The 26,805-nt window shown below is 43.7% G+C and overlaps 3 protein-coding genes across 6 annotated transcripts; 2 read left to right on the top strand and 1 right to left on the bottom strand.

Annotated features, from left to right (window-relative positions):
• Nucleotides 1-5,000: 5,000 nt before the first annotated feature.
• pick1 (protein interacting with prkca 1) lies at nucleotides 5,001-11,543 on the bottom strand. 2 transcript variants are annotated; one of them, XM_018738518.2, is made up of 13 exons: nucleotides 11,511-11,543; nucleotides 10,842-10,915; nucleotides 10,351-10,462; nucleotides 9,763-9,891; nucleotides 8,958-9,024; nucleotides 8,534-8,623; nucleotides 7,761-7,814; nucleotides 7,384-7,446; nucleotides 7,091-7,224; nucleotides 6,864-6,956; nucleotides 6,691-6,741; nucleotides 6,299-6,443; nucleotides 5,001-6,039 (listed from the first exon to the last, which is right to left on the bottom strand). In XM_018738518.2, the coding sequence occupies exons 2-13, from the start codon at nucleotides 10,880-10,882 to the stop codon at nucleotides 5,774-5,776; spliced, it is 1,245 nt and encodes a 414-aa protein (XP_018594034.1). In that variant the 5' UTR covers nucleotides 10,883-10,915; nucleotides 11,511-11,543; the 3' UTR covers nucleotides 5,001-5,773. The 2 variants fall into 2 exon arrangements, with proteins under 2 accessions (XP_018594034.1, XP_018594033.1); XM_018738517.2 differs by having other exon boundaries at nucleotides 11,377-11,537.
• Nucleotides 11,544-11,837: 294 nt separating this feature from the next.
• LOC108926069 (galectin-2-like) lies at nucleotides 11,838-13,542 on the top strand. The gene is made up of 5 exons (XM_018738533.1): nucleotides 11,838-11,859; nucleotides 12,271-12,311; nucleotides 12,417-12,496; nucleotides 13,044-13,215; nucleotides 13,396-13,542. Exons 2-5 carry the CDS (start codon nucleotides 12,306-12,308, stop codon nucleotides 13,540-13,542), a joined length of 405 nt encoding a protein of 134 aa, XP_018594049.1. The 5' UTR covers nucleotides 11,838-11,859; nucleotides 12,271-12,305.
• Nucleotides 13,543-15,489: 1,947 nt separating this feature from the next.
• On the top strand, nucleotides 15,490-26,758 carry LOC108926058 (SH3 domain-binding protein 1-like). 3 transcript variants are annotated; one of them, XM_018738506.2, is made up of 19 exons: nucleotides 15,490-15,901; nucleotides 16,997-17,221; nucleotides 19,204-19,246; nucleotides 19,378-19,482; nucleotides 19,599-19,675; nucleotides 19,778-19,889; nucleotides 20,502-20,578; nucleotides 20,731-20,818; nucleotides 20,965-21,033; nucleotides 21,956-22,046; nucleotides 22,363-22,499; nucleotides 22,850-22,961; nucleotides 23,284-23,365; nucleotides 23,485-23,565; nucleotides 24,196-24,309; nucleotides 25,033-25,130; nucleotides 25,222-25,351; nucleotides 25,476-25,690; nucleotides 26,163-26,758. In XM_018738506.2, exons 2-19 carry the CDS (start codon nucleotides 17,175-17,177, stop codon nucleotides 26,429-26,431), a joined length of 1,947 nt encoding a protein of 648 aa, XP_018594022.2. In that variant the 5' UTR covers nucleotides 15,490-15,901; nucleotides 16,997-17,174; the 3' UTR covers nucleotides 26,432-26,758. The 3 variants fall into 3 exon arrangements, with proteins under 3 accessions (XP_018594022.2, XP_018594023.2, XP_018594021.2); XM_018738507.2 differs by lacking the exon at nucleotides 15,490-15,901 and adding an exon at nucleotides 15,915-16,100; XM_018738505.2 differs by lacking the exon at nucleotides 15,490-15,901 and adding an exon at nucleotides 16,187-16,399.
• Nucleotides 26,759-26,805: the final 47 nt, after the last annotated feature.

Genomic DNA, 26,805 nt, shown 5'->3' with positions numbered 1-26,805 from the left:
GTAGACTGAAACTGATGTTTTAAAACTGACCTGATCCTAAACCTGGTGAAAATATAAGTGGCTGAAGATGGAATGGATGAAATCTATAAATTGACGCAGCATAATAAATCAGTATGTGAAGCAATCTCGCGGGACCGTCCTCACTGCCAGGGCTCCCGGTACAAATACATTGTTGACGTTCTGATGTCCATCTATTTTATCAGTGTTATTTATTGCACGTATGTTGTTGATATATGGTGTTCATTTGTATTTCCTCCACTTGCTGATTTCAAGACTTTTCCCACCCTTATTAAGAAGTCCTAGTTTACTATAGCGACCGTCACTTTTACTAGAGTCGGTGAAGTATCCGATGGCACAGACCGAGACTGAAGGTGGACAGACCGCTGCTCCGATCCCTCATTTAGAGTACAGTAGTTTACATTTATTCACTTAGCAGACACTTTTCTCCAAGGCGACTTACAATGAGCTCTATGTAGTGTTATCAGCCCACACACCTTATTCACCAAGGTAACTTACACTGGGTCACTCATCGATACATCAATGGAACACACTCTCTCTGTCACTCACACACCATGGGTGAACCTGAACAGCATGTCTTTGGACTATGGGAGGAAACCAGAGCACCCAGAGGAAATCCACACAGACATAGGGGGAACATGCAAACTCCACACAAACTGAGCAGGGACTGAATCCATGCCCTCTCGCACCACCCAGGCGCTGTGCCACCGTGGCCCCCATTTATACAACTAGGTAATTTTAGGGTAAGTACCTTGCTCAGGGGTACTACAGCTGAAGGTGGGGACCGAACCTGTGACCTTTGTGCCTAAAAGGCAACAGCTCTAACCACCACACTACCAGCTATCCCCAGTACTACAGTACAGTACGTTTCCCTCGCTGGACTTCACATTCTACTAACTCTGTGTGCTGAAAACATGTCTTTCGCTCTTCTACGCAGATGTGAACCTCTGACGAAAAGCTGTTTCCCGCAATCGGTTCCCATACTGTACACATGGCAAAGGAAAACTGGTTCGCTCTCGGTTCGGAAAAGCAGCTTCTCGCCACTGGGAATTTTCTTCCTGTCTCCTTCACTCAGTCTCACTCGTGTCGCAAGATTTTGGCTTGACCACAGGCGCTCCGTGTTCCTCGGGCTCCATTCTAATCCTATGAAATAGCTGCCTGGGCTCGGTCAGCGTATTAAGTGTTTAACGCGCAGGTTGGATCAGGAGCTCGGATACAATCCACGGCGAGTCCCGGTGCCGTTCTTCCCGCTCAGTGGACACAGGTTCCCCTGCAAACGACTGGCTTCCGTTCACTCTTGTATTCTTGCTGTCATTGAACGCTTTCTGCTGGGACATGTTGCTAGAGAACTGCAGAAACCCACAGAGTCCATTCTCATTTCTCCTGCCTTTCGTGTGTGTGTGTGTTCATGGACTTCCTCTCTGGCAATCTCAGGAGTCTAATTAAAACGCGTCTACGGTCATTTTACGTGTACGCCAATACAGGACATAGGCACAACTTTCATTTTTGCTACTTAAAAAGTAAAACCACTTAAGAAAACGGACACTGGAGGTTAGTTTTGTATGTGGAAAAAGAGCAAAACCGAGAGATTCAAAAGTGTTGTACTGCTGCTGGTCTTCGGGCAACTTTTAAATTAATACTTCGAACAGTAGCAAATGTTCGACCAGCGTAACAAGTATCACTGGAGCAAATGGTTTGCTTCAAAATTCTTGCAAAGAAAACTAGCGACATTTCCACAGCACCAACGCTCAAGACCCCCGACAAAATATCGCGATAGAAGCGACGAGGTCCCGAACGCCTTTTCCTTCTTCTTTGGTGTATGAGTGATGTGCTCCAGATGCACTACCGCCACCTGCTGTCCCGGAATGTGAACACGCGGACAATTTGGCGCTCCCTGCAGTGTTGGAAAACTCTCAGAAAAAATGTCATCTTTTAGTGTGATGCGTGAAAACGGAGGCACGTTGACTCTGGCTTTTATGAAAAATCTACTTGTTAAATCCTCGTGGAATTTCACAAACATTCACAAGGTATATGAAAAGACCTGTTTGAAACGTGACTTTTATATGCCTAGACTACAGATTTAACACATATCTTTTATCAAGGGTTGCATCTTGACATATCCTTGCTCTCTAAATGGGAAGAAATATGCAATGTGAAGCCAAACTTCAACGTTGTGAAAATACACATTTATTCATTTAGCAGACGCTTTTCTCCAAAGCAACTTCCAATGAACTCTATGTTGTGTTATCAGCCCACACACCTTATTCACAAAGGTGACTTACACTGCTAGATAAACTTACCGGCCACTTTATTAGGTACACCTTGCTAGTACCGGATTGGACCCCCTTTTGCCTTCAGAACTGCCTTAATTCTTCGTGGCATAGATTCAACAAGGTGCTGGAAACATTCCTCAGAGATTTTGGTCCATATTGAGATGATAGCGTCACGCAGTTGCTGCAGATTTGTCAGCTGCACATCCATGATGCGAATCTCTCGTCCCACCACATCCCAAAGGTGCTCTATTGGATTGAGATCCGGTGACTGTAGAGCCTGTTTGAGTACAGTGAACTCATTGTCGTGTTCAAGAAACCAGTTTGAGATGATTTGAGCTTTGTGACATGGCGCGTTATCCTGCTTGAAGTAGCCATCAGAAGATAGGTACACTGTGGTCATAAAGCGATGGACATGGTCAGCAACAATACTCAGGTAGGCTGTGGCATTTAAACGATGCTCAATTGGTACTAAGGGGCCCAAATTGTGCCAAGAAAATAACCCCCACACCATTACACCACCACCACCAGCCTGAACCGTTGATACAATGCAGGATGGATCCATGCTTTCATGTTGTTTACGCCAAATTCTGACCCACCATCTGAATGTCACAGCAGAAATCGAGACTCATCAGACCAGGCAATGTTTTTCCAATCTTCTATTGTCCAATTTTGTGAGCCCATGCGAACTGTAGCCTCAGTTTCCTGTTCTTAGCTGACAGGAGTGGCACCCGGTATGGTCTTCTGCTGCTGTAGCCCATCTGCTTCAGAGTTCGACGTGTTGTGCGTTCAGATATACTCTTCTGCATACCTCGGTTGTAACGAGTGGTTATCTGAGTTACTGTTGCCTTTCTATCAGCTCGAACCGGTCTGGCCATTCTCCTCTGACCTTTGGCATCAACAAAGCATTTTCGCCAACAGAACCCCCGCTCACTGGATATTTTCTCTTTTTCTGACCATTCTCTGTAAACCCCAGAGATGGTTGTGCTTGAAAATCCCAGTAGATCAGCAGTTTCTGAAATACTCAGACCAGCCTGTCTGGCACCAACAACCATGCCACGTTCAAAGTCACTTAAATTAAATTTTTTTCCCATTCTGATGTTCAGTTTGAACTTCAGCAGATCGTCTTGACCATGTCTACATGCCTAAATGCATTGTGATGCTGCCATGTGAGTGTACACTACTTACACTGGGTCACTCATTCATACATCAGTGGAACACACTGTCACTCACACACTATGGGGAACCTGAACAGCATGTCTTTGGACTGTGGGAGGAAACCAGAGCACCTGGAGGAAACCCACGCAGACACGGGGAGAACCTGCGAACTCCACGTAGACTGAGGCGGGATTGAACCCACGTCTTCTTGCACCACCCAGGCGCTGTGAGACAGCAGCGCTACACATGAATGAAAGACTGGTTAGGAGTACATTTTTTATTTTCAATCTGATTTTAAAACAACTTTTATTTTCCCATAACTTTAGTTATACTTTTTGTGACCCACAGCTTTAAACACAAAATAGAAAGATTTCAAGTTGAACAGAAATAACAAGAACATTCTTTTTCATTATATTTAAATAAGTTTTTCTTTAGAGAAGCAAACTTTTTTCTCCTTTGGAATTCATTTCAAGTATGTACAAGAGTTTTTCAGCTGTATAAGTGAAATCATCCAGTTTTAAGACAAAAGACACATAATTAACGCCAAACAAAAGAAATCATCAAGTGAAAAACAATTATATCTGGTCCTAACAGTATGACATTGTCACATTATAGGTGTCATACAAACCAGTTTTGCCTAAAAACGAAAAGAATAAATATGGTTCATTAATTCATCACTGAAATGCATTAGTCTGTTAGTGGATATAATTTGGCCCTTCGAAGCATCAACACATTTCTTCTCAGGCCATGTGGTAACAGGGAACAGTAACAAAACATTCAAGAGCACTGATGAGATTCAGTAACGGTTCAAGAGAACATAGCTGTGCAATAATTAATGCAGCAAAGCAAGAAAATAATCATACAGGCTCCTTAAAACTGTAGTAATCCAGAGTAAAACAATGTAAAATTACAGTCATGCCCAGTTAGGAACAAAAAGGAGCTCAAATGTACAAGAGTGGATTTAAACCACGATTCCAGTGTTGTGCTGCTCAGTGTAGCACCTAGACAGACTGAAGTTGTAACTGAATCAAAATAATTCAACATTGCAAGAGAGTGATTGTTAGATTAATGATTCAAATTCTTATTTCAGATACAAATGGGCCATTTAAGTCTTATTTGGAACCTGTAATGCTAAAAGTAACTGTTCCTCTAAAAAATACATGATTAGGGTTCTGGAACTGTCGACAGGGTCACTGCTGTTGACCCTGCAATATCACATCCATGATGTGTGGAGTGCCATGCACATTGTTGAAGTAGCGTAGCGGGGTGAAATGACAATTTTTCATTGAGTAGTGCTCATTGTCATGATCTACCACACATTATTTTAGTCTATTTTCCTGTTGAAAAATTCAGTAGCAACCTCAGACACGACGTCTCTACAAAATACACATGTATCATTTGCTTATTAAACTGGTCCACTTAGTTTGAACAAAAAATAAGTATCAATTCATCTGACATAGTAATAGTTATCCTTCCAAGGAAGGTGGTTTGTATCTTCTCACATGCAGCTATCATAATCTTTATACATAAATGCAAAAAAAAAAAAAAAAAAAAAAAGGTTTTAGCTAATTCTCTCTTAGCCTCCTCCAAGAAAACAAACAAAGAATAAAGAACTTCCACAAGATGGTACAACGAAATACGCTGGTTGCAACAGTAAATTGTTGCATGCTGGGTGCTCAGTACAGACACACCAGATTCCACATGCTATACCACTCCACAGAGAACAGCATCATGTTCCACCGAGAGTGGTATACTCTCCTACACAAGTATACCATGTGACCAATGAAGTATACCAAAATACGCCCAGGAGCTCCCGAAGGGGCTTCCCAATGTTAGAGTAACCTGAAGTAAACACAAAGCACAGAAAACGCCTGGCGTCTGGAGCCAGCCACTCACTGTGAGGGCACAGTAGTTGAGCAATCAGAACTCAGAGCAGGGAGGCAAAGGCACAACAGAGAAGGTTCTAGATGAGAGCACTGGCACCTTGCGGACACTGAAGGCCTCTCTCCTTGTGGATCACGCAGTTCTAATGTTTCCAAGTTACAGTGGGGGAAAAAATCCCGGAACACAAAGGATGAAGGGTATTAACCGAGGGTAACCGCTCTGGTTTAGGTTTCAATTCCTCGTGCAGAGGTAGGCAGTAAGCAAAAGGGGCTGAATGGATGAACTACTGCATAATATAGAGAAACCATCAAATTAAATGTATCAGTTAATTTCAGGAGATTATTCGATATGTTCCCAAGATTAAGATATTGCTGGATATGTACAAAATCATGTTAATTTAGGCAAAAGGTGCCAATACTGTGGGGGACCTAGTATGTAACTGGTTACTCATCATCAATCAGTTTTTCGGCTCCATTCTCTGCCTGACAGCTGGACCCCCTCCGGTCCTCCTCTCCCTCCCGTCTGCGGCCTTCCTCTTCCTCTTCGTCATCAGCGTAGGAGGTGTTCTGGCCGCCGTAGTTGATCATGGTGCGGGAGAGATCCACTTCGATGGGGAACACATCTGCCTCCTTCAGCACTGCGTAGCACTCGTCATAGTAGCGGGACATGCCCGAGACAAACCTCTGTAGCTGGAAGACGATGTCCTGGACTGCAGGGGGAGAAACAGGACAACAACTGCCGAGTCCTGTCTTCTCTTCAGGAAAGTTTATTAAAATGCTGTAGCTCTCAAAATATGTGCCGCTATGACCCCACTGAAAATTAACAGCTAAATTTACAGTTAAGGCAGGGGAACAGACTTAACCAGCATACAACAGGAGAAAATAATCTGCTTTTCAATAATAAAAGACACTCCTATGAAAGGTGAATGAAGCGATAAACAAAAGAGTAAAGCATGATTTGGGGCAAACCATGTTTTTGGTCCAGCAGCTCAATCTTCTCTAGCACGTCTTTCCTCATCTTCGCAAAGCGGGTTCGGGCCTCTTGACGGCATCGTAATATTAGCCGATACTCGTAGTTTCCTGTGCTGACCCGATACAATGGCTCTCCAAGCGCCTGGAAAAAACACGTGCGTGTACGCGAACACACACAACACAATACAAACACTGCATGAATATCCAAACGGTACAGAGAGGTATGGCTGTTAGCCACAAACCACTCCATTGCTTGTATTATCACGCAGCCTGTTCCCATGCAATATAACTATAAATCTGTGATAAATTTGTGATTTATTTAGAACGACGATTGACTGGATGTCTCCCTCAGATATACTGTTAAGAAAGAAAAGCAGCTGTAAACTCACAATGCAGCTGTACTCTTCATCGTCCATCTCCTTTACCTTTAGGCAGTAGGACTGGAATATGGGCAGACGGAAACACAAGCTAATCAGGCTCCCGTTGCAGTAAAAAGACACACTGTTCTGGTTCTCAGAATGCAACACAGATCTCTCACGAGAGGAACTTCTGCAACTCTCACCAGGTATTCAAACTTGACGTCTAGGTACTTCCGAATGGTAAGCTTGGTGTCTGGGATTGCCTTGTGCAGGTAGGTGTTCAGGTCATGCAGCATCTACACATAACACACACACACAGGGAGAGACAAATACACATACCTAAACACATGGGCAGGAGAAATGACCAGAGACCCAGCCCACACTTCAGCACCTGAACACACACACACACACACACGCAGGGCACACTCACAGGCTTGATAGTCTTGAGCAAACGGATGCCGTATTTCTCGATGTTGCGATGGGCCTCTGCAAACTTGACAAAGGCCTCGCTGGCAGCAGCCTGTGGCTCCCGAACACCGATAACAGAGAAAACGTCCCCAAATGCTAGCAAGCGAGAGGGCGAAAGTGCGAAACAAGATCTCAAGAATGACTATACAGGTTCGCAGAGAGGGGTGCTAAACACAAGCTTGTGTGGATTACACCCCACTGTGGGGTGTCAGCACTGGCTGCAGGGCCACTGGCTGTGGTGTGAAGAGTGAGTACCTCTGTGAGTCTGGGACAGCTCGAAGAACGCCCTGAGCAGTCTCTTAGTGTGCTCCATCAGTCCTGAGCGCAGCACAAGAGAGAAACGCAACACCAAACATCACTAGCGTTCTTTGTGACCAGTCAATTACTTTATTTGCTTTAATACTAGAGTACTGTTCCTGTACATCAATATTACTGAACTCATTTTATGTTCTGCTGATATGCATGTCAAAAGAAATGAAACTGAATTTGAGAAATTATGGAAATGAGGCAAATCCTATGACAGTACACACTTTTCAAACACAACAAATAAAATCAGTTAACAGGAGAACTTTTCTCTGTGATACCTAAACTCTAAAGATGTGCCTGACCACACATGACAATGAAGGCATTACCTTTGTAAAGCTCAGCAGTCCTTTCCAGCTCCTCCAGCTTCTTCACTAATCCATCTGGAAACAGAATGTGTGTGAGTCAGCTACAAGGTAACTACTGCATTTTGTGCTAATGCACTGAGACACTGAAGGACAATTTAATTAAATTTTTAGATCACGTTTTGTTCAGTTCACACCAAGGCCAGTTTGAGTACTGGATATTGACTTTTCTGTTTGAGAGTAAAGACAGCAATAAGGTCAAAAGGTTTATCCCCTAAATGGAGCCTTAGTGACTCTTAAGACACTCAGACAGAGGAGTCAGGGGACCATAATGTGGATAAGCTCAAGAATGCTGACCAAAGTTCTCAAAAAGATGCCGAGCTGTCTGACCAGAATTTGTGGTTAACAACAATTACGCTTCTGTCAGACAGAATGTTTCTTGGTATACACGTCATACATACACCCAAAAAGTCCCACTTTGACAATATCAAACTTCACAGATCTACGTTTTATAGCAACACATAAAAAGCATGCCGTTTAAACAACTGTAGACTAGGATTCAGAACTGTGCCTGTACATGGCCTGTATTTTTATGCCAGATCCCAGGCACTTTGCATACATTTACCACTGCAAACTGTGTGTATTGAAACAAATCAAGACCATTATGCTAGCTTGGACTCATTTAGCATGGAGAACGTTGACTATATTGATTCACTATTTTCCAAGTGAGCAGCCACACCAACTGATCCCAGAGTGAGCAAAGGCCCGACCCCCCCACCGTGGTCCACTGGGCTCACCGTTGCAAAGTATGGCCCTACTCAACCCCAGGGCGTCAGCTGTGCCAGAGCTCATGTTCTCCACCAGCCGATGTTTCACTTTCTTCAGGACTGAAACCACATCACACAAGACAGCAGTGCTGAGAGCTGGTGTGTATGACCATCAGCACACACATTCCATCACAACAGATTCAATGCAGATATGATTGTCAGTGCTAAACCCATTACTTTTTCCAGAGGTAATGCCAGCACTTCTTAATTAAACCCCATTTAAACATATCCCAGCAATCCCTATTATCCTATCCTATCTGTTTCCCCACAATCATTTTCTCTATAACCATTCTCTCTATGTATATCTCTAATTCAATCATTATGCTCATCTGCTAAATCTTCGATTTTCTTCCTGGTCCCTACTGGATTTCTCCGTAAATTCTTTCTACAGTACCTATGTCCAGTGATTTCCCTTGCTTTGGGTCAGCTTGTAGTTTGTTGTAGTGAATTGTGGCTTCTCCCTGTTCAAAAAACAATTAACATTATCATCCGTTTTCTTTCAGGCAAAAGTATTATTAAAGATGTACCAACAGAAAATTAGCAGCTCAAAAAATCTGAACGATCTATTCACGCGAACATTTTTAAACAAGGAAAAGGAAACAGGAAAAATTAACCACAATGTGAACTAATCCTTCCTGGCAGACAAGGATTCATCCAGTCATCAGCACTGTGTGCACTGTGCAGGGCAAAAACTACACGGCTAGCATATCGGGCGCCCTGTCACAATAGGCCTAAGACAACACCACATGATTCTCTCAGAAGGCATGTGCTGCAAGCCAGTTGCGCACTGAAAAGCCCTGAGAAGCAGGCGGCCTCACACTGGACACAGGACCACTAGTGTTACGCACACTGCCGACCAAGCAAGGAACATCGCTGCCTTTCCAAGATAATACCACTTCATCTTCTTGTGAGTACGTATATATCTGTCAAAATAATGGTAGCCGCTGTTAACTTAAAATATATTTTCCATTACCGCTTGGTACAAAATCTGAAATTAGGTACTTATATACACTGCATAATTTAAGACAGAGATTAGAGTTTCTGAAGTTTGATATTAGTGTTACGAAATACTGCTGATCAATGACACACTTGACTGTGTGCTAAATGTGCATTTAACCAGATCTATATTAAGATAATATAAAAGAGATAATAAGAGATTAGCACAAAGTCTCTCCACCTCTCTGCACTTCCAGCCTCACCTGCACAGCCTGGATCATCTTAGCCACCTCCACCTTGGTCTTGCCCTTCACAGGTTTTCCATTCACCCCAGTGATCTCATCGCCAGCTGCCAGGGTCCCATCCAGAGCGGCCGGAGTGTTGTCAAACACCTGCAAAATAACCGGAGAGAAAGACGCACATTCACAGGTGACACCAAGCGTTGTCTTCCAAAAATTACATCACAAAAGTTTGATCACAAAAAGTTACATACGCAAGTAAACTTACTGTGTTCTTGAAATATTTAAGGTAGCTAGTACCACAACTTAATTTTAGTCTTCAATGCACATTTCAGCCAAAATACTGACTTTTATATTTTACGTTTTATTTCTCATTTTTGAGGACAAAGAACATTTTTGGCACTTTATAGCACGTAAGGGCAAATAACACTAGTAAGATAATGTACTGCAGTAACTTTTTGCATCTAACAGCTGAACAATGAGATTAGTGCCATTAAAATATTGAAGGAAACTGGTCAGTTATAGGAGATACAAATACACTGTGCAGTTACAGTACAAGCAGTAGAACGTGCTTGCGTAGGTGTGAAATGTCAAAGGCAACATCCTGGGTACCTGCACTATGTAAAGACAGGGGCAGTACTGGGCACCTCCTCCAATACTGATCCCTATGAGATTCTGAGAATCCTTCTTCAGAGTCACAGTGCCTGGAACGGTGGGGATTCCTCTATAGGAGATCAAGGGGACACACTATCACCTCATCATCAGTGCGACAATCCAAGCTTAACATCAGCCTCACAGAACACTGTACCAATGACCAGATGCAAAGCCAGTTCAGGCTTTATTTCTTAGGCCAGCCATAAAAACACTGACTTGAAGTTGCTGCCTAGTTGAATCCACTGCTACATGGCAAAATAAGTACAAGCAGCTGTTGAACTGGCACACTCCTACAACAATCTATTTATATTAATACTGTTAAGCACACAATATTATTTATGAATTGTTTAATTAAGGGAGTGTTTTTTGGTCACCAAGTCATTTGCATAGCGAAACACTTGGAATCCGCAGTCCAGTCGAGTGACAAGGCAGCGACCACGACAACTTACAGTTTGTCTTCTTCCAATTCGTAGTCCATGTCTGTAAACATCCCAGGGCTTCACTAATGTCCCTGATCTTCAGTCTTGCAATGAGACACCCAGAGGGAAATACAGATGGCAAACTATAGTCTATATCATGTCTTCAACAGCAAAGAACTACTAAGAGATGCATCTACAAACTACAATAACAAATTCATCTGTGTTAAACATGACTTATGACTCATCTCAGGAGGTAATAGAGTACAATGATTATGTGTATTAGAGTATCTCACGTGTGTAACTAACAAACACACACTGTACTCACACAGCGAGGTGTGAGTATTCGGGACTACTACTAGTTCTACCATTCATTCTAATAAGCAAGAGGCCAGTCATTTTTAGAACATACACAGTGTGGTTTGACAGAAGAAGAGCTCTGAGTATTTGAAAACAAGCCCAGTCTAAAGGTGTCTACAGAGTAGCTGCACACTGACTGACTGAACAGCTGCCAGGACACCTGCTGCTGCTCTGCAGGTGCAGAGATAAACACAGAAAACGGTCTCACCTCGGAAGCTACTCGGCTAGCTTTGTCGCGCAGTGCCGAAGCAAGGACTCTGGTGTGAAGCCGTCTACTTTCATTCAATCTCCTTCACTACATTCAACAATTTTAGCTACATAATATTCGCATTTCCCCCTTACCCAAGAACGACGCCTCGCTTTGTTTGTTTAAAGACGTCACTTCCGACAGGCAACCGGAACTGCGACCTCACACTTCCGGATTTCTAAGGCTTTCCTCGTAATTCGCAGATGGAATGTGTTTAGCCGAGAAAGCGTGACACCCGGTGGTGAAAATGTACACTGCAGTTATTATTCACATGACAAAATAAGAATTGAAAATATGCATGATGACGAGTGCTGTTGTTATTGCTGTTGGTCATGTTACATAAATTGAATGCCCTCTGGTAGACTTCATGCAGCATGGCCCTTTGGCGAACATAATATACTGGCTGTATAGGCCCACGAACCGCTCTTGGGATCCACTGCCATGGTGTGCAGAATCCCTTTGAGTGTTTTTCAGTATTTTTTCATGAATTCATCTTTAGGCTTTCCCCACTGCCTAACTGCACTTTGATTTTTGTTACTGATGCGCTGATTTGTGTGACATTGAAGAGGCAGAAAACAAGATGAGTGAGATCAATTGCAGTTATCATTACTAAATTTACATACCTACACATTAAATATTTGGTTACCTTTCAGATTGCATGGAGTTGCAACAATGACAGCAGTGTGTTCATCTCAGGATCAGTTCATTTCATATAGTTTTCAGCTGACACAGCTGATACCCAATCTATGTTTGCTGTGTGAGTTCTGTTGATTGATTTGTGGAAGTCACCAGGGCGACTGTGTAAATAAAAGAAGAAAATCACTCTGTGTATTTCTGATTCTGCCCCTCTCTCAGAGAGCCACTGTCGTCTTGTGAGGAAGATCAGCACCATGACGGTAAGGTGTTTCAGCATTTGCAAAGTTTTGCGAAAAACACGCATTATTATTTCTATGGAGTCAGTTGAAAACTTGTTCTGATGATGTAAATGAATTTATCTGCAGGAACTAGAAATAAGGAATGTGCAGCTCTGTGCCGGGGACAAGCTGAAGGTGGCAGGTTTCGTTCTGGAAGATGCGGAAAGGTGTGGGTCTAAAGAGGTTGGAGGGAGGCTGTGGAAGAGGAGTACACCTCTCATGATGCTCATCTTTAGTCTTACTCTACATGGTGCTACTTCAGTTGATCACATTGTTGGTGGGAATTTCTAAGTTACTTTTTACTCGTGAGCTTCACGTTATTGTATCTGTTGTGAATTTACAAAGAAAACTCTCTTCATTTGGGAATTTGCTTGTGTTTCAAACTTATTACTATTCTCGGAAAAACAATGCTGAATTTGTAAGAGACTATATTGACCCATACCGTGTTGCGACACCTAATACTGTAACGGAGAAAATATTGGCTGTATTCCCTTTTGGATCAAGACAAAACCTAAGACAAGAGTTCATGGAAATTTCATTTATACCTACCAAGATATCAAAATGAATTAGTCATAGCAAGAAAAGGAATAAGATGGAAGGGAGCTGTAGATACATAGATAGAGAAAGGATGTCGAAATGAGCTAGCAGAGTTGGGAGAACAGGATTTAAATTTTTGATTCATAATTAAATTAATCCCTGACCTCTCATTTCAAGGTTCCAAATTGACCTGGGGTGCAATGCTGATGACTTGGCCCTACATTTTAACCCCCGTTTCAATGACGATGCAGATGAAATGGTCATCGTTTGCAATTCCAAATGTGATGGATGCTGGGATGATGAGCAGAGAGAACCCAGCAACTCCTTTCGCAGGGGCTTTAAGATGAAGGTAAGAAGGGAGCTGAGAGGGATTATGGATGAGTTATAACTGATGAACAAGATATTGCTACCTGAGCGGGAGGCAGAATGCTTTAGAGAATAGAACAGAAAGTCAGAGAATGTAAAGGACAACTGAGGAAAATGCTATGATGGTAGAACTGGAACCTGAGTTTACACTGTGATCCTCCAGGTGACAATCAAGATAACAGGAGAAGGTTTTCAAGTGGAGTTGCCTAATGGACAGAACATTCAATTTCCCAACCGGCGGGGGCAGGACACCCTAACTTATGTTAGAGTCAAAGGCCACTTCAGAGTCACCTCCTTCAAGATTTGTTGACTGACTCATGCGTGTGCCACACAATGTGCTGTTATACCAGTCAGAGATTGGTGGGGAATTTATTAAAATTAAGGATTTCTTGGTGAATTGTATCCTGGATACATATCAAATATTACTTTCCAGAATACACACACACACACACACACACACACACACACAGATCTCAAAATAAGACTTAGTTGAGAATTAAGAGTGAAGAGTTGTCTTATGAGGACAACTTGTGAGAATTAATTGAATGGAAAGGATAGAGGTGTCATTTCTACTTGTGATGTGTAAACCACATTATTGGCAATAGTTCTTTAATTTGGTAAAATTTGAAACGTAGTGGTGTGGTGAGCGAAAATTAAAAATCCCTTTAGAAAGCAGCGGATTATTATTATTTGGTAAAGATTATGGCAGAACAGTATTTGGGTTCTTTGCAGTGATTTTAACAAAATGTAAAAGTATCAAGAATCATTTTTGAACAACTATATTGAAATGAAGGAAATCTTCGAGTGACTCATGGTCCAACTATTTCACCCCATTATAAAGTATTCTAACATTAATTGAAAAACAGTATTATTTCTCAGTACTTTAAGTATATATTTAAGGTAGTTTAATTTTATTTGTAGAAGTGAAAAAGTTATCCGATTTAATTTCAGAGCGTCCTAGCCAATGTTTACTGGATGTCAAACATGCATTGTATTCTCTTCATATAAATTTATGTACCATTTTCAAAATTGTAACTGCATGGGAATCAAAAACTTCTTTTTCTCTATATTACAGAGAGATTATAGTACTGCAGTCATCATTATTTTTCCTGAATTCCCGTGAAGTTCAGCAGGATTCTTCTCTGCCTTTTTACACACTTCAGTTGATCTGTTAAGGTCTATTAATCCAAATTTTGGATTTCTGTGCTCAAACTCCACTCCTTTCTTTCTGACAAAACAGACAAATTCCAGAATGTAGCAAATGTTGTAACCCATCTTTGCAAACAATTTCCCATTAATGTTGAGCTCCACTTCTCTAGAAATGTGTGTGGACAGACTCCTCCTTACCAAGTCTGTGTCTTCGGGTGTGAGATCATTGTTTCCCTCAAATGACTGTAGCCTTCCATTTCATTTTGAAAATAAAAGATGAAATTCTCTTTTTTGTTCTGAAAGAAACATCTTGAAATGCTGAGAAAGTATTTTCCTTTCGCATTGTTCCTTTATAAGGAATCGTCAGAGTTTTCAATGTCATTAATAGCATAATGTTTCTTTAACAATACAGCAAATTAGGCACCTAACTCCAAAATGTTGAGGGAAGCATTCTCTCCGTGAGTAACAACAAGAGACTGTTAATACATTACACTGAGGATACATAACACACCGTCCTCTACTATAATGGCCTTCAATAGTATCTGCTAGCGCAGTGGATCGAGCTGCTGCCTTCGTACCCAAAGGTCGAAGGTTTGGATCTCACCTCCAACCGTAATACCCTTGAGCAAAGTACTTAATGCTAAAGTGCTGCAGTTAAAAACAGTGTAGCTGTATAAATGGGCAAATAACTGCAAGCTGCTTTGGAGAAACACATCAGCTAAATGAATAAATGTAATAAGAGAGGTGCCAAGAGTCAGTTCATACATATACATACTGTGGCACACAGCACTGAGAATTTGGAGAGAGAGAAAAGGGACATAGAGACAGCATTCATCTCAAACATTTTATTGAACAGTGGCACACAGAAAAATAATGCTCTTGGTCCAAGGACCTAATTTCCTCCAGGATCTGCACTACAAGCCAGCCTTCCAAGTCTACTTAGCATCTCCAAACTCTTTTTAACACACTAGCAAACAGTCACCCCATAATTTCCCCCAGAAGTCCCCCCAGTGGTTGCACACTTACATTCACATTTTTCCCATAATGCAATTACTTACAATAAACAAATCTTCCCGCCTAAACACAGTAACGCGGGTCGTTACAACACAATTCCTCTATTGAATCAAACCTGCTTTATATATCATTTTCCTCACTGGCTGTATGTTTTAGTCTTGTGGCGGGCTCTTTGCATTATAACAGCAGAGTTTATGTAAATAGTTTTACCTCTCGAGCGACATCTGCAAGCCAGCAGGTATTTCATTGATCCGACGTGCAGCGATCGAGTTCACAAAGCTTGATGTCCGCAGTTTGTGTTTCTGTGCTGAAGGCTGAAACTGCGCCATTTGCTGATTACAGAAGTCAGTCTTGCGTGTCAAGTTTTTCATGGTTTCCCTTTAAGATGACAGTAGGCACGCTGTTCCTGTTTACGGTCACACGGCCTGTCGCTGTACCTGTTCCAGGGCTTTTAAGCCGCTCTAACAGTTCAGTCCTGTGTGATATCATGGATCCCACAGGCCTCGGTACGTTGTGAAACAATCGCTCGGTGCTATTCCAACGGGAGCCTGCGCCGTCTGGTTCGAATCCCACGCTGGCATGGCCCACCAGAAGCACCAGGCTAAACTTATAGCCTGTTGGCAGCTTTCAGACACATGGATGCACTGTCGATTCATTCTGAAACCAGCTGTGGTTGCGAGCGGAGTACGTTTCTATGGTGAAAAGGTGTTTCCTTTTTCTTGATTCGGCCTGCCTATAGCTGAACTTTTGTCAGGAAACAAAGAAGAGCTTAATTAAGCGCTGTTATTCGGCACGCCGGGCTCCACTTCCCCTTACTTACTCGGCATGCGTTTGCGCTCACCTAACCGCCGTGTCTTCGTGCTGTGGGGATGAGCTCATTTGGCATTTGGGGCAGTTCCTGATCATTTGTCATATTTCCACTTTCTCTGCTCTTTCAAACTGAAAGTTTGCCTAAGATTTTAATGGTGACTTTGCACTGACCTCTACCTCGTAGTGGAAGCCTGGTGAGTAACCAAGGAGTTGTGACATTTCGTCTGGTGTGACGGAGGATAAAAGTTTGACGTTGCGCTCCGGTGGGACTGGGGCTGTGAGTGACTGATGTTCACTGTATATAGACATATATCTTTGTAAATTACACATAAAATAATATAATCAAAGACCTTACCGACCCACAATTACAAACCAGTGCGCTATATCTTAGTAGGTGTGTATTTTGGTACATTTCTGTTGTCTGTTGTCAGCTGTAAAGAGTTTTATGTTTATAGATTAGAATTTATGTTAATTATTGAGTCTTCAGGACTAATTATCCCAGTGATGTTATTGGGAGACTTTCACGAGTCTCTCAGCTTATTCTGAATCTGACAGAATTTATTCAGTGACAACTGTCATGCCCACTTGCTATGTATTGGTGTTAAAAAAAAAATCGTTTTTAACGTAAAGGATCATTATTCCGGTTATGTTTGACCCGTCAAAGTGTTTGTGCCTGTATGTGTGTGAATACGCGTACGTGTGCGAGAGCGCGCATACTTTCACACCTCATTTTTAAACACAGAACACTTCCGAAACATGAAGTAAAACTGCGGGCTCGTGTTCTGCTGCAGGACCCGGAGTTAACTCGAGAAAAGCCGAGCAAAATTTTTGCATGAAAAGACACGGCTGAAGGCGGACCTGCTGCCGCGCCGGACTGGGGTGTATCCAGCCAGGAGCCGCGGCGTCTCGAGGGGAGCGAGAGAGAGAGAGAGAGTGTGGTAAAAGCAGAGCTTTCCCTCCGATGTGACCATGCGAAAGCAATTCAACCTCCTGAAACAGTTTGGATCTGTGGGGAAGTAAGTCCTGCACTTCTTATTCAAACCAGCCCTTGTGTTTTGTGCAGCAGAACTACAGCGCATGCGTTTGCTTTTGGGTGTTCATGATTCCATTTCTCTCTGTGTGTGTGTGTGTCCTGCAGTTATTTGTATGTGCAGGTGCACTGTGGACTTGCGCGATGTTCCCAGTGTACGCAGTCAGTGTGTCTTTCCGCCTCCTAATTCCCCAGTCGGGCTCCTCCGGTGTCACCCGACTGGGAAAGGTGTAGGTAGGGTGGCGCTTCGGGTGTGTGGGCGGTTATAACGCCGTACCATCTGCAAACCGCCCTCTTTGCAGAGGAAGCCACAAGCACTAGCGTGAATGCGTTTCTGTGTACAAACCATACTCGCCACCACTTGACACACTTTGGCCCTCAGTCCTCTCCCAGCTTTCACCCCTTCATTTTAAAGTCGAAGCGAACTTTGTTGTCAGCACACATGATCGGAGTGAAATATTGTTTCTCCTGGACCTCGATGCGACATACAGGACAACATACTATATATACACACACACACACACACACACACACACACACACACACACACACTGACTGAAACCCCTCGTCCCAAGCGGGGTCACGGCAAACTGCAGCCTAACCCGGGAACGCAAGGCTGGAGGGGGTGGGGACACACCCAGGATGGGGCGCCAGTCCATTGCAAGGCACCCCAAGCGGGACTCGAACCCCAGACCCACCGGACAGCAGGACTCACTCAAACCCACTGCGCCCCCCCCTTATACTGTATTCGGCATATACTATCACTACTACAGTACAGTACATTACTACTAAAGCAGATCTGAATGATACTGCTTTGAAAAAGAGAAGTGAGAAAATGAGAAGAGACCAGAGATGAAAAGCTGTTACGATAATTCTGATCATTGAACTGAGCCGCTGTTTTTTCGAAGCTGTAATTCAGAGAGAGTGACTTTTCTGCTTGGTGTGTGTTTGTGTTTGGTCACAAGGCTGCTTGTTACTAATTGACCCCCCCCCCCATAAAAACATACACTCCACCCACGCGGCACATTCTACTTTGGCGTGCAGTTCTCTGCAGTGCGGTGCAGTGCAAAGCTCTCTGCAGCCCAGGGTGCCCCAACTGCGCTTCAGACACTTTTCAGGCAATCGCTTCGGATCTTCAGCTGAACGCGCTCGGTCGACTCCAAAGATCTCTCACAATTTCTGTAAGGATCGTGTGCTCGTAAGCTCATCTCACAAATAACATCTGATGCATGTCAAAAATCAACTCCCAAGAGCAGGGCAATAGGAGGTCACTGGCTCTTTCGCCATAATTATAGCAGGTTAGACCTATATATATTATACCCTATATTATACACATAATATATATAATATGTGCTTGTGTCAAAGGTGCCGCACTTTGGCGAACTTTACATCAGCTCTGTTCACACAGCAGTAAAGTATTGAACTTGACCTTGAAAATAACGTTCATAAGAGTGCAGTTTCAACCGGTGGATCTTTGGAGACGAATATTTCGATGCATTTATTTCCTCTCTGCGACTCTCCGGCTTCTTGTCAAGCCACAAACCGCTGGTCACTCTTGTTTTAAGATGTTGATTTCAACATGCCGCTAGAGTTCCTGTGCAGACGCTGTGACACACACGTTGTTCCTCGGTACAAACACCTAGAAGCTTTCGAGTGCTGTTCTGTAAAGATATACGTATTTTCGATTATTTTGCGTGTGTCTATGTAATATATGTACGACATGTTTATATATACATCGAAATATAAATACCTGAAGAGCATTATGATGTGATGGCATAATTAACAACACAGAGATAACAGTCCACTTCCTAATGTTTGGTTGGAGATGTGTTTTTGTCTGGATGATCTTCTACCGATGTCCTTGTCACATTACACTCTAAGGCTGTGGGATGGGAGTCTTCAGGATATCGATAGTGGTAGTACTTTGTTTTGAAGTCTCGTTGAAGGTTCACTCCCAACCTTTTCCAGGACACAAGATGCGACTGACCTGCTCACAGATGACCTAGTGTTGGTGAGTTTCCTGAAATCAAATTTTTCGTTTTTTTTTTCCCCCCCCATGCAAGCCAATATTTTGATGCTTCTTGTGTCATGGGCAAGGTCTTTCATACTCTCGCTGTTTTCTTCATCTCTGTTTGGGTGAAGATGGAGCAGAGGATAGAGCCCACCAAAAAGGCTGCCCATATCATTCACAAGAGGCTGTCTGGTTGTCTGCAGAGTCAGCTGGGGTTAGATGCAGAGAAGCGCACGGTAACAATGGAGAAGTCCATCTATGTCATGGCTGTAAACCTTAGTATTTATCTGTCCTTCAGTGCTGCTTTAAGTCCAGAAACAGACTCTTTCTTGCTATTACTCATTTGCCATAGAAAAAACTCCCACTAATGATGCTGTCAATGAGCATGGCGGAAAGCCTGAAGGACTTTGATGGAGATTCTCCAATTAGGTGAGGACTGAGGGGAAAGTGTGACATCCAAACATGTGTCAGCAGTAGCAACTGGTGCCTTTGTGAAAGCAGCCGCTTGTCTTCTTTCTTTCCCTTCCACAGAAGAGTGCTGGAGATGTGCTGCTTCATGCAGACGCTCCTGGCAAAGACACTGGCAGACTTCGAAGTCCAGCTGGAAAAGGAAGTTCTGGAGCCCCTGATTAAACTCAGTGAGGTCAGACCTATTTTGCACCAGTACTATCAACACTGAGAGCTGACTGTTCTTACAGGGCTCCTCTAGTAGTCTTGGATTTGTTTCATTTGGCCAAAGTCTCCTCCAGAGAAATTCACATGCCTCTTTATTACAGCAACAAATAAGTACAATAAGTGCATAAGTAAATAAGTACAGAGGGGGACGCGAAGGTGCAGCGGGTTTGACCGGGTCCTGCTCTCTGGTGGGTCTGGGGTTCGAGTCCTGCTTTGGGTGCCTTGCGATGGAGTGGCGTCCCTTCCTGGGTGTGCCTTCCTCCCTCCAGCCCTGCACCCTGTGCTGCCGGGTTAGGCTCCAGCTCGCTGCCACCCCGCTTGGGACAAGCGGCTTCAGCAAGTGTGTGTGTGTGTGTGTGTGTGTGTGTGTGTGTGTGTGTGTGTGTGTGTGTGTGTGTGTGTGTGTGTGTGTGTAAATAAGTATAAACAAGCAAGCGGTAGTATCTACAGTGCCATAATACGATGCAGTGCTCCACTGCTACTGCGCTGCACACATCGAATGAGCAAATTTGTGCCGATAAATTAGGCTTGAGTCTTTTCTCACCCGGAATATCTTCCCACACATGATGCGTGTTTGCAGGAGGACTTGCCAGAGATTCTAAAGAATAAGAAGCAATTCAATAAGCTGACTACAGACTGGCTCAATGCACGAAGTCGGTGGGTTTAAGCTTTGTTTGATGTTTGTCTTTTGTGTGGACTCCTCCTCTTCGTTGTATCCATGTCCCAATGGCCTTTCCGTCTACCTTGTCATTGGAAGCAGTCTTGACCGATTTTGTACCTTTCTCCGCGTCTGCCAACATCCCAATCAGGTCTCAGGCCAGCTCGGGTCCCCAGGCCAAGCAAGACGGCCTCAGAGAGGAGGTGGAAGAGGCCTGGAGGAGGCTGGAGAGCATGAAGGTGTGTAAACACACCGCTTTGTAAATTGCCCCCGATGGTATTATTAACGTTACTGAGAGCTGCAGGAGGAGTCGCTGTGGGGGACGTACAGTTCTGTAGGAATATCTGTGGTCATGCCTTTCTCAACGCGAATGATGTCACTGCAGGACCAGTACTCTGCAGACCTCTACCACTTTGCCACTAAAGAGGATGACTATGCCAGTTATTTCACCCGAGTGAGTTTCACTTCTCAATTCTGTCAATCCGTTCCGGTTCTATGAGTGTTTTTAAATTTCTTTACTGCAATGAACCTCACTTTATTTCTTTTTGGACTATTTTGTCTTTTAACAGCCCTCACACACAAAACTGACAATATACAGTTTTTTTTTTTTTAATTCTAAAAAGCATCTTTCAGTACAGATGTTACTTTTTCAAAACTCTTCAGGCAATTTCCCACACCAGCACAAAGCTCGACGCGACTGTTCAGTTTACGCCAAAAATGCACTAAAGCTCTTAAAGACTGCAAGCTTGCTTCATAATATAATAATCCTGCAAAAATACCTGCACCTTTCACTTCCCGCAAAAATACTTTGTCCAATGTAGCACAATGAGTTTTAAAACACTAAAGATTACATTACAGTAAATGGTCTTTTACATCAAGCTTCCATATAGCAAATACTTGTATGCTCTCTAGTTCCTCTTCATTGTAATTATAGATTTTTAATTGATCTTTGTGCACCACCACAATACGAGCAACACAAAAAATAACAGCGATAACAGTAATAAAGCAAAACTGATGTACTTTACAGTAATTGCATATAAGGTGATGCATTATAGTAGCTCTAATGTCATCAGTGACTACATTTTCGGTCTTTCACCTCTCATACGTACTCCTTTCCCTCTCCTGCCGCTCCTCCTCTCTCAGCCATGATTTGCTGTCTAATTCAATGCCGTGTTGTGTTTGGTTTTGAACTTAAATGTAACAGTTTTAGCAAAATGATTTGCAGTTTAGTTCACACACACCAATGTTACGCTAACCCTGCGAAGAGTTTGCAAAACGTGAACTCAGTATTGAGCAATGCATGTAAGCAATTGCAAAAAAAAAAACTATAGTTCAATGAAAGCGTAAGTTATGTTACTGCGTTTGATTTTTTCCAGCTGTTGGAACTACAGGCTGAGTATCATGAAAAGTCACTGGGCCTCCTAGAGAAGAACATTACAGAACTAAAGGAAAACCAATGCCCATCAGGTCGAACTGATTGCGTGTGTGCGCGTGTGGTTTGTGTGTATGCCTGTGTGTGCATGCATTTACACTTTTGTCCGTGGGTGAATATTTGCATTTGATGTGTGCATTCATATCTGTGTCCGCTTGAGCGTTTCATACATGGAGGTGTCTCTGGTTTATATGTATGTGCGTGCATTTCCACATATATTAGTGTGTTTTTTTTTTTTTTTTTTTTTTTTTTTTTTTTTTTTTTTTTTTTTTCTTTTCCGTGGTTTTTGAACATGTGTGTATCAGTTTGTCTGGGTTCCTTCATGTGTGCATGGCTGTGACTTGTCCACAGCGCCCAGGCTGAGCATCTCATGCAGGAAGGTGTACGGGCAGCCCCTGCTCTCCCACCTGATGGAAAGCGAGAAACAGATTGCGGTACCCATCCAGGAGTGCATCCACATGCTGCTGCAGACTGGCATGCGTGAGGAGGTGAGGTTTGAGCAAGAGGCAGCGGAGGTGTGGAGGAGGGACAGACAAGACAAGAGCTTTCATGTTCTTGGCTATCTTGCTCGCTGTATCTGTATCGCTCCCTTTTAATTTGCTTCCATTTACTTTCAGTTCCTAATATGTTATTGATGTGGTTGGAGAACATTTCAACTGCCAGTGCAGAAAAGAAGAAAAGTTAGAAGATGCCAAATTAGTAATGAGAAACAGTACAGATATGCAGTTGTCTCAGTAAATCTATTGATACTACTATTAATGTCACAGTTGCCATCATTAATACATATTGTTAATATAGCATTTCTTGCTGCATTTCTATTTCTTTTTCACTTCGGCAGGGTCTGTTCAGGCTGGCGGCAGCAGCCTCTGTGGTGAAGAGGCTAAAGAGCAGCCTAGACAGTGGCAGTGTGGACCACAGCGAGTTCAGCACTGACCCTCATGCCGTAGCGGGTAAGAAAAGAAATGAGAACTAAGCCAGAAACCCAGGGACCCAGGAGAGGCGATGACCTCAGTGGTATTTTTATCACCGATCACGTTGATGAAACAAAGCGGTTGTTAAGTAGATAGCATTTGGTCTGGTCACCGACAAAACCAGAGGGATAAAATTAAATGACTATCGTTTAATAGAGGAAGCTGGTTCTTGTCTTCTTTATAGCCAGACCCAGAAGTGATGTATTAGACTCCCCCTTTCTGCCTCTCTTCTTTTCCTTTGGGCATCAACAAGTGAGGTGATCTGTTGCTTATTGACCCTTACCTTTCTGTGTCTTCACAGGTGCCCTGAAGTCATACCTAAGAGAGCTTCCTGAGCCCATTATGACTTTTGACCTCTACAATGATTGGTTCAAAGCAGCAGGGTAGGCATCTGACTGCACAAGGAACCCTGTAATTTCTGAAAATTGGGTCAAAATAGCAAGTGTCTTCACTTGGTGGCGCTAATTAGCTCCCCGTACTCTGCATCTCTTCTTCGTTCCAGTGAAAAGGAGCTTTCAGACAGGCTGAAAAGGCTGAAGGAGGTGCTGGGGAAGCTTCCTGTGGAGAACTACAACAATCTTCGGTCAGTTTGCTTGTCTTCTCATTTTTATTGCCTTCTTCCTGTTACCACAAAAAGGGAGAACATGTGTGCTCATCAGCTCAGAAAGGCTCAGGTTTCAGAATAAATTCTAACTGGAATCTCACGCGCACACACACACACACACACACACACACACACACACACACACACACTCTCAGAGCCGCTTGTCCCATACAGGGTCACGGCGAACCAGAGCCTAACTCGGCAACGCAGGGCATAGGGCTGGAGGGGGAGGGAACACACCCAGGACAGGACGGCAGTCCATCATAAGGCACCCCAAGCAGGACACGAACCCCAGACCTACCAGAGAGCAGGACCCGGCCAAACCCGCTGCACCACCGCGCCCCCCTAACTGGAATCTACTTTAGAAAATTGTGAGATGAATTACAAAATCAAAATGCACTGACCCATAAAAAGCAGTCTAAAACTAAGAACAGTGAAAATGACCACCGTCTGGAGAAGGTGAACTGGTCACTTGGTCAAAGCCAACAAGTATTTTAGGAGGCCCTGAAGAGCTGAGGTGGGGTGGGTGTGACAGTGGGAGCTGCTGTTTATGATGCTTTCTGTTTTGTCTCTTCTTTTTTTCTCTCGTTTCCTCATGCCTAACTCTAGTTACCTGATCCAGTTCCTGGCCCACCTTTCAGAGCAACAAGCAGTGAACAAGATGACCCCCAGCAACATTGCCATTGTGCTCGGGCCCAACTTGTTGTGGCTACGGACTGAGGGGTGGGTGCCGATGCAGGGAAATTTCTGTGTTTTATGCTATGTTAAATAGATGGTAAGCAACCGTAAAAAACATGGCAGTTAAATGAATGGTTCAGGGGACTGACCAGGCTTGAGGCGATACAGGGTGGACTTACTAAGGTTTTCTCCAGAATAAAGCAGAAAACAGGAGCACTGAGCAGCATCTTCATCTATAGCAGGACTAGCTCCACAGTGCAATCACTCCAGTCCTCTGATTGTCCATATCAGTAGCATTACCGTGACCACGCTCCCGCATGCCATGTCGAACACTGGAAATTCTGCTGTGCTGTTGCCTCCATCACTTAGCCAGAATGGGTGTACTGTAATATGGAAATGTACAACAAAGTGCATGAATTACACACACACACACACACACACACACACACACACACACACACTTTCAGAACCGCTTGTCCCATACGGGGTTGCGGGGAACCAGAGCCTACCCGGTAACACAGGCCGTAAGGGGAAGGGGACACACCCAAGACGGGACGCCAGTCCGCCGCAAGGCACCCCAAGCGGGACTCGAACCCTAGACCCACCGGAGAACAGGACTGTGGTCCAACCCACTGCGCCACCGCATCCCCTGTGCATGAATTAATATCCTAAAAATATGTTGGTCACTTTGGGTGAAAACTATTAATCCAAAAATGCTGATGACGATGATGATCCTTCCCATCCTTACTCTGCTCTCCTACTCGTCAGGGAGGACGTGACATTCACCATGGCATCCGCCTCCTCTGTGCAGGTGGTTTCTGTGATTGAGCCACTCATACAGTATGCTGACAGACTGTTCCCTGAAGGTACGGATGCCTATCATATGTCTTTCTTTACTTGGTGTGGGTCTTGTTTTCCGCTGCCGGTCAGTTATTTCTCTCTCTCGCACCTTTCTAGAGGTGGATTTTGCAGTGCCTGAGTTGCCCAAGAGCCCAGATCATGCAACGTCAGAATCCTCATCCCCTGGTCCTATGTCAGAGTTTCCCACTGTCCCCACATACTCTTTCAGACCTTTAGACACCGATAGGTATGATTTTTAATGTCTTTATGCATACATCTTAGTGAGGTACGATGGTGTGGCAGATATGTTTGATTCTTTTGTTGCTGCTCTGAAACTGTCACTGTGTTTCCCTGCTATTTTCTGTCTTCAGCACCCCATTGTCACAGAAGATCTCTGAGACCCTCCTCTCCAGGTTAGGGTTTACGTGTGAGATTCCATCCACCGTCCTGACCGCTCAGGAGCCTGTGAACAGCCCAGAACAGCTCTCAGCTGCTTGCCCAACTCATACGCAGGGGCCTGGTCCATCAGAGTCAACCCTTAATGAGAGTCCATGTCCACCTGGAGCGACAGCAGCACCACCTAAAGGTAACACAGGTGTGATAGTTTAAGAGACATGACCCCTGCTAACCTGTATCCCTCTACCCTCTACTCGGGCTCTGCCTCCAGAAGAGCCTGTACCGGATACTGGCTGAAACGCACACTTGCTTGCCGACATGCTAATATGTCACTTTGTTGACTCAGCAACTAATGGTTATTTTTTTCAATCCATGTATGGTCAGTTTGCACTAACGTGTGCATGTACATTGCAATGCGTACACCTCACCGTAGATATACAGTACCTGTGGTTTTACGTGGCGGCTTGGGACCTTAGCTTTCTGATGTTGATAGCACTGTCGTCAGGTGTCGGAGTGTGATGCATTAAACTGTAACTCTTCAGTGCACGACATCCACTCACCGAACAGCTCATCATCATGTACTACCTACCCCCTGTGGTACATTACTGCACTTGCACTGTCACTAAAGGCTCAAGCTTCTCTGGGTTTTTTCCTTCAAACAGCAAAAAGAGCCAACGTGCAACAGAAGCCATCACTTCCATTAACCAGGGAGGTAAAGAAGGGGGACGATGGCTACTGCAAGATACCAGCCCCGACACCTCCCTCTGGTCAGGGGGTGCCTTCTAAAGTCCAGCCTCCTCACTCACTTCAGCATCAGGATCCGCTGAGCAAGAAGACTGGGAACAAGAAGTGTAATGTGAAAGCCCCCACCTTCCCACCCCCAAACCCACCTCAGCTAATCAACAAGCATCTGTCCTCCCTAGCTCAATGATCATGATCTTCAGCATTTACATGTATTACTCCACAGCACTTGTTTCAATTCTACATATGTCCTTTTCACTTCCTCTAGAACATCTCAATTTAAATCCAAACTATTGTAATTCAGGCTGATTTGTACGCTGTTTACATAATTTGGGAGCTGAGAACTATTGAACTGCCCCCATTTGTTTCCAGCCTTACAGTGTTTTGTCTATCACATGATCACGGTGATCCTCAGTTCTAGATTAAAACGATCAAGATTAAAACCATCTTTGATTTTGGATTATAACATTAAAAAATAAACCCAGATCAGCTGTTAAATTTCTAAATATGTGTTATCTCAGTGCTCTACCCACTGAAGAATTTTTGAAAATTCCTAAACATTGA

This window comes from Scleropages formosus, chromosome 3, assembly GCF_900964775.1.
Source record: "Scleropages formosus chromosome 3, fSclFor1.1, whole genome shotgun sequence".
Lineage (NCBI taxonomy): Eukaryota > Metazoa > Chordata > Actinopteri > Osteoglossiformes > Osteoglossidae > Scleropages > Scleropages formosus.
This window is presented reverse-complemented; position numbering and strand designations above follow the sequence as displayed.

Excerpts from the sequence above, each read along its gene's own strand:
- LOC108926069 (XM_018738533.1), top strand. Across the intron at positions 12,497-13,043 it reads GTTCTGGAAGATGCGGAAAG|GTTCCAAATTGACCTGGGGT; the intron begins GTGTGGGTCTAA and ends TCTCATTTCAAG. Across the intron at positions 13,216-13,395 it reads GCAGGGGCTTTAAGATGAAG|GTGACAATCAAGATAACAGG; the intron begins GTAAGAAGGGAG and ends GTGATCCTCCAG.
- LOC108926058 (XM_018738506.2), top strand. The coding sequence starts at position 17,175 with ATGCGAAAGCAATTCAACCTCCTGAAACAGTTTGGATCTGTGGGGAA. Across the intron at positions 17,222-19,203 it reads CAGTTTGGATCTGTGGGGAA|GACACAAGATGCGACTGACC; the intron begins GTAAGTCCTGCA and ends AACCTTTTCCAG. Across the intron at positions 25,691-26,162 it reads GACAGCAGCACCACCTAAAG|CAAAAAGAGCCAACGTGCAA; the intron begins GTAACACAGGTG and ends TCCTTCAAACAG.
- pick1 (XM_018738518.2), bottom strand. The coding sequence starts at position 10,882 with ATGTTTACAGACATGGACTACGAATTGGAAGAAGACAAACT. Across the intron at positions 9,892-10,350 it reads CCTGTCTTTACATAGTGCAG|GTGTTTGACAACACTCCGGC; the intron begins GTACCCAGGATG and ends GTTATTTTGCAG. Across the intron at positions 6,957-7,090 it reads TGCTCAAGACTATCAAGCCT|ATGCTGCATGACCTGAACAC; the intron begins GTGAGTGTGCCC and ends TGTTATGTGTAG.